This window comes from Alligator sinensis, unplaced genomic scaffold, assembly GCF_000455745.1.
Source record: "Alligator sinensis unplaced genomic scaffold, ASM45574v1 scaffold91_1, whole genome shotgun sequence".
In the NCBI taxonomy this organism is placed as follows: domain Eukaryota; kingdom Metazoa; phylum Chordata; order Crocodylia; family Alligatoridae; genus Alligator; species Alligator sinensis.
This window is the reverse complement of record NW_005842569.1, coordinates 1,025,740-1,032,186: the sequence shown is the minus strand read 5'-3', so window position 1 is coordinate 1,032,186 and position 6,447 is coordinate 1,025,740. Positions and strand designations below refer to the sequence as shown.

At 42.4% G+C, this 6,447-nt stretch overlaps 1 protein-coding gene across 3 annotated transcripts in view; it reads right to left on the bottom strand.

Annotated features, from left to right (window-relative positions):
• LOC102374927 (tetratricopeptide repeat protein 38-like) overlaps positions 1–6,447 on the bottom strand; it is a 42,100-nt gene that overhangs the window by 14,273 nt on the left and 21,380 nt on the right. For all 3 annotated transcript variants that reach the window (XM_006032393.3, XM_025214153.1, XM_025214152.1), the window contains 3 exons: positions 3,190–3,249; positions 2,426–2,464; positions 1,458–1,539 (listed from right to left, as the gene is read on the bottom strand). In XM_006032393.3, coding sequence (XP_006032455.1) covers positions 1,458–1,539; positions 2,426–2,464; positions 3,190–3,249 — 181 coding nt within the window. The remainder of the gene's footprint in view (positions 1–1,457; positions 1,540–2,425; positions 2,465–3,189; positions 3,250–6,447) is intronic.

The window sequence follows — 6,447 nt, the reverse complement described above, 5'->3', positions numbered from 1 at the left end:
CGGCGGGAGGCGCGACAGCTGCACCGAGAGTGGGGCCAGCTGTACTCCGCACTACAGAGCCGACGGCACGGGTAACTGCGGCAGGAACTATTGGGGGAGCAGAGGGGACATCCGCATCCCAAGGAAGGAGGGATCCGGTCAGCATCCCTACGGGGAGAGGCACGCCCGGTCCGAAGACTGCTGGTAGTCGCCAGCGGGACTGAACTGAGAGAGGGCGAGATGAGGACGGATCGGGGGCCAGGATAGGAAGACCTGAGGGGGCGTATGGTCTGGGTGTAGGGGAGGACGGAGCCCCGAGAGTACCCGTGAAGAAGCGCGCCAGCACCGGGGGATGCCCTAAGGGAAGACCCCCCACTGAAAGAGTCATCAAAGTCGTGGCAGGCGAGTTCTGGGGTCTCCCTTTATACCAGGCGGGGCAAATCCTGGGGTGTACCAACGAAGTCCGGGTGTGCAAGATATCGGGTCCGGGCGAAGGCGGCGCGCGAACTCCTGGTGGAACGGAGGCGGGTACAGTAATAATTGTCATTTAAGGGCTTAAAATACAAAATGTTTGTTGGTAGGGATATTCAGGCAGCTGGTAAATCTGAAAGGGGGTACACAATAAGAAAAAGTTTGGGAACTTCTGCTTTATAGTCAATCAACACCATAAGCCTTGATCTTACAGTTAAAAAAAAAACACTTCTATATCCAGCAGAACTCTGTATGATTCTCATACTTGTATTTAATAATTTATCAACAAATTATCACCAATATCCAAAGCATAATTAGTTGGCATTCTGGCCTAATCATAATTTTCTATCCACATGGAGCATGTGATTACCAGTTCAGAATGCAATTGCAGAGTTCATCATGACCATATGAAGCAGAGTTCTATGGTAATTAAACAAACTTAGTAAGTGGGTAAGTATTTTTTTTCTCTAGCTTAATCTCTTCTTTAAAAGGGTTAGAGTGAAATTTTTTTGGCTTTTTAGGTGGTCTCTGAAACTGTCTGAATGACTGATATAGTACATGCATAGAGTTCTTATTTCAATCAGTACCAACATTTAGAATGAAATATTAATGTTGACTAGATATTTATTGCAAGAGAAGCCTGACAGCCGTTTAATAGCTTATGCAGTTAATCTTTCAATGTCTTGTTGAAAACACATCTTCTGGGACCAAGCAAAAGAAATCAGTCAGTAAAGAAAAATGTGACTTACATTAGCTTAGCTGAATGGAATACTGTACTGGCCAGAAAAAAAAAACTCAGGGGAGAAATAAAAGTAACGCACATTAATATAACCTTAAAATTCACCTCCCAAGGAAAGCATTGATTGGAAGTGTTTCTCCCTGTAACAACAAATCACTCAGCTTTGCTCTGTATATTCCCTCTAATACTGCTCCTCCAGCATGCAGGAAAAGTGGAGCTTTGTCCTCCCATCTTTAAAGAAGAATGAGGACATTGATGCAGAAATTACCTTCTAGTTGAAGCCGGTACAGCATAGAGCAGTTATCAACCACATCTAGCATAGTTCCACTTGCTGCACACCTGGGACCAATCTGCAATCAGAAGGAATTCTCATGTTGCTTTATCCATGTATAAGTAAAGAGTTAATTTGAAAGTGAAACTTATCTTAACAATGTAAAATTCATTCCATCCTTTTACTCTTCCAGATGCAACTATTTTCAAGAACCCAGATTTCATCTTTCATGAATATATCAATCTACAAATCCGATAATTCATATTACCCATGTTACTTTTCCTTTCATGAAGTCAAATATAACATATCTGAAAACTCTACTCTTCCACAAACAATACCATACTTTGCAACAGTTACTAGGCAGGACAAGATATTATCATAGAGTTTGAAATACAACACAGACATTAAGAGATGTGCTATGCAGACTCCTTATTCATTGCCTGTGGATCATTTTAAGAGATTTTCCTGACATCCAGTCAGCAAAGCACTTTAAACACATTACTTAGAAATGTGGGGAAAAACATGACTAAGCTAGTGTGTCATCTAAGCTATGAGCTCAGACTTTACTCAAGACATCTTGGATTTACAGAAAATGTGTTTTACGTCATATTAGATATTTTATTTCCTAGTCCATCCAGGGACTGTATACAGCAGGAGGCTACACAGCAATTAATGCAATCTGGCTAAAGATGAAAAATGCTACTGTGAATACACTAAGGCAAAATTTTAAATCATTTCTAAAATTTGGCATAAACAAAATGATGGCGTGAGAATCTTTTCACATTTTGGGATCTCTAACTCGCATGTCTATTTATTAATTAAGTAACCCTTGCCCTAAGCTGCCAATTAAACATTTATTAATAAAACAGAAACCTGTATCACACCATGAATTCCTTTATGTTAAATACAGAAAGAAATATGTATGTGCATACCAGGCCATTTATAAAGAAGTGATCCCTACTCACATGATTATCATAAATCGTCAAAGCAGCCTCATAGTCACCCTGTAAAAGCAAAGGACAATGGAATGATGGTTTTCAGAATGCAGTGTCCCAAAGTAACTCCCAAACTGGGGCAAGGTACACTCTTTGCCACTGAACTCTGACTAACTTACATTGCTTTGCTACATGCACACCAACAGTTATTTCTCTGCTAAGTTTTGCCCCAAACAATTCACAGCTGTTAAAGCATTAGTAAAAGCAAACAAAAGGTTTTGCAGTCCAATAGTTTGAGTATAAATAGTTTGATTAAGTGTTTCAATACATCTCAAATACTTCCAGGAACAGGGAAAATTTAACATCATATGATATCAGATTTCTTTGTCATAGGGGCCATCTTGGGTCTCTCCTGGCAATTTAGGCAATCTGTAGCCCTCCACACTTCTTCTGCAGGCAGTATTTGTATTAAATTAATAGGATTTTTGCCTTTTTCAGGACTTCAGAGATGGGTTTCATCACTATATCAAAACATGTGCGCCGAACATGCAATTACAGCAGGGGCACTTAATGGCTTCACACTAAACTCTCTGCTTTTTAACTCAGATAATTTTAAAATATTATACTTCAAATAATGACATCATTTAGAAATATTTGAATAAAGTAGCAACAGTACAAACACTATTATAGTGCATTCAGAAATGCATCAATATATTTAAAATGAAAGAGGGCAGATCAAACCTGTTTTTCAGGTTGCTGTAACATGCATCATAGATATAGCAATGTCCCCATACCTTTTCAATAAAATACAGAGCCCAGTGCCAGTAATTATGGCAAGCAAGCATATCAGAGTCCTGAGAAGAGAGGAAGAAAAAATGTTACATCCAGTGTAAACTCTGATTTAAATGGATTCCATTCACTTTAGAGGTCAGTCTTCTCCTATAATAAATCTGAACATATAAAATCTCAGTGGATATAAAATCCAAGAATCTAGAACTACCATTCTCCTCTGAAAACTGACTATGGCACCTTCTTACTGAATGGATTTGCTCTCCGACAGAGATAAGTGTATGAGATCTGCAAATTAAATTTTTAACAGAGTCATTTTTTCAGAGTGACAATACATTTTGACTCAATCTCATATTGTGCATCATTTGGTAGCACCTTTAAAAACCCTCTACACATTGACAATATAGACCTGAAAACCATTTTAGCAAAATGCTTAGCATAAGCAATGCCATTTTATGTATCCAGTGCAATTATCTAAAAGTGAAGCAAACACAGAGCCGCTTAAGACAGACCTACACAGCAAGAAAAACAGGATGTGGGTATCCAAAATAGAAAAGGGAAGCAAAACCAGGGAAACAGTTAAACTGGACAGGCAATATTATATAATGGGGTGAAGCCAAATATGTAATAAAAAAGAAAAAGCTGAAGGCAGATGGTGGAGAGCAACAGGCATGAAAAAGAACAATTAATCATGCCTAGCCAGCCAAGTCATCATGTATTGTTTGGAAGGATTACGTAAGAATACTGCTTTGGGCATAGTATTGTAGAAGTAATTTTGCTTATGTGTTCATTAAATTAGGATTTGACACTGGAATAATCTCACCAATCATTGCAATCTGTTCACACCCACACTTTATTTAAATTAGTGCAACAGCAGTACTACTTTACATGCCTTTCTTGCCAGCCAAAGGCTGACGGCATAAAAAGTTCAAATACTCCTTTCCATTATGCTGGCAGGTATCTCCAGGAATCAACGACAGCACAACAATATGACAAAGAGAAGCCTGACTGGACTATACACTGGTAGAGAAAAGTAGTTAGCCATGTTAATCTAAGGTCAGGCAAGGTAGAGTTGCATTTTATTGACTAAATAAGAGATGTGCAAGCTGTGGCAGGCCAGTAGGGGGTGCTCCTGTATTGAGCCACCCACCTCACTGCGTCCGACCACCTTCCAGGCTCTGAGTGCCTTCCTGGGGGCTCCTCATGTCTGACTGACCCCCTTCCTGGAGCACACCTGCTAGCCTGGGGGTAGAGCTGCCACCACCCAGGGATGGGCTTGATTCTGGCTCTGTGCCCCTGGGAAACACAGGCCTAGTAGCCCTCAAGGGTACTTGACTCACTTCAAGAACTTGGGGTGCTTCCCTCAGTTGGAAGCACAAGTAGTGGTCTCCTTTAGTCAGCCAAACCAAGGGGACCCCAAGGCATAATCTAGACCCACTCCGAATAAGTCTCCCACGCTAGGTACAAAGGAGAACTTTATTGGTTACAAGAAGTAGGGTTCATAGATTCATAGATGTTAGGGTCGGAAGGGACCTCAATAGATCATCGAGTCCGACCCCCTGCATAGGCAGGAAAGAGTGCTGGGTCTAGATGACCCCAGCTAGATGCATATCCAACCTCCTCTTGAAGACCCCCAGGGTAGGGGAGAGCACCACCTCCCTTGGGAGCCCGTTCCAGACCCTGGCCACTCTAACTGTGAAGAAGTTCTTCCTAATGTGCACTCTAAATCTGCTCTCTGCTAGCTTGTGGTCATTATTTCTTGTAACCCCCGGGGGCGCCTTGGTGAATAAGACTTCACCAATTCTCTTCTGTGCACCCGTGATGAACTTATAGGCAGCCACAAGGCTGCCTCTCAACCTTCTCTTGCGGAGGGTGGAATAGGGTACAGAGTTGAGTAGTATCAGAGAAATCCCATAGAGCAAACAGGGTGGCTGGGGCAGCCTTTGATCACACATCTGAGTTACTGCAAGCTATATATCTAGTTAGATCTCAGGTAGCTTACTCACAAGTATTGTCCAGATGCAGGTGGAGATTCCCTCTGGAGGCAGGCAGTTCATTGATCATGAGTTTTGAGAAAGAGAGCAAGTTTTAGATAGTCCAGCTCTTCTCTCTCTCTGACTTTTCCTCATGGCTGCTGCCCCCTCCTCCTGGGCAGTCCTTAATTTATATAGCCCTTATGACCTCATTTACCTGGTCCAATGGAGGCCAGCACGTGTTGGCTATCAGCCAATCAATTTGAAATGCATCACTGGTTGCTGGGCAGACTGGCAGTCTCTAGCCCACCAGGGTGCCCAAGCCCCTCACCCAGGTATGTGATGCCAGTCACGTAGGTAGAGGGAGCAGGTTTCCCCCCTCCCTCAGGAATGTATCCAGCTCAAGTTACCTAAAGAGATAGGGTAAGGTGTGTATCCTCTTCTGGGCCCATGCTAACCAAATTGTCACAGAGCGGAGTTGTTGGGGAGAAACAGAGGTGGCCTTCTGCCACACAAGCTTTCATAAGCAACAGGTTACTTCATCAGGTACTATGAAGAGACCGCAAGGAATTTGCTAATAGAAGCTGTGTTTTGAATACATTGGTGACAATGGAAATAATCTAAACCCCTCCATTCCTGTTTTGTAGTTTTAGGAACAGGCTAGACAAGCACTTGCATGTAACGGTCTGAGTAGGGGTGTTCCTGCCTTGAGTAGAGGATTGGACTTGATGACCTGCTGAGGTTCCGTCCAGCCCTACATTTCTAAGATTCAAAGCACAGTGGTATAACTCCTTTGGTTTCACACAAGGGAAAAAATCACATTCACTCTAGAAGTTACCACTGCAATCCCAGATTTTCTGAGACATGAAGGTTCTTGGCAACATCAAAGACAGAAATACCCAATTACCGGTGGGGGCACATTTCTCGCAGGAGGGCCACTCTCTCTCCAATCTCTCAGTCCTGATCCTCAAGGGAAACTTACACAGCACTTCCCAGAGACGAGCCTATGAGCTCCATTTCATCAACCTCCTGGATACTAGAGATCATGGACTAAACATAGACATTGGATTTTTGACACATTATAATCTGCCTGGCAACTGACTCCCCAGCCCAGCCCCTGGCTTCTTTACTTTTCATTCCATCCAGGAAGAGCACACACCAACTGCTGAAACTTCCTTAGCCTGACGAAGGGTTTTTGAACTCGAAAGCTTGCTTAATAACTATTCTCCAACTATTTGGGTTGGTCTAATAAAAGATATCAAATTCACCCAAGGAACCTTGTCTGCCTAC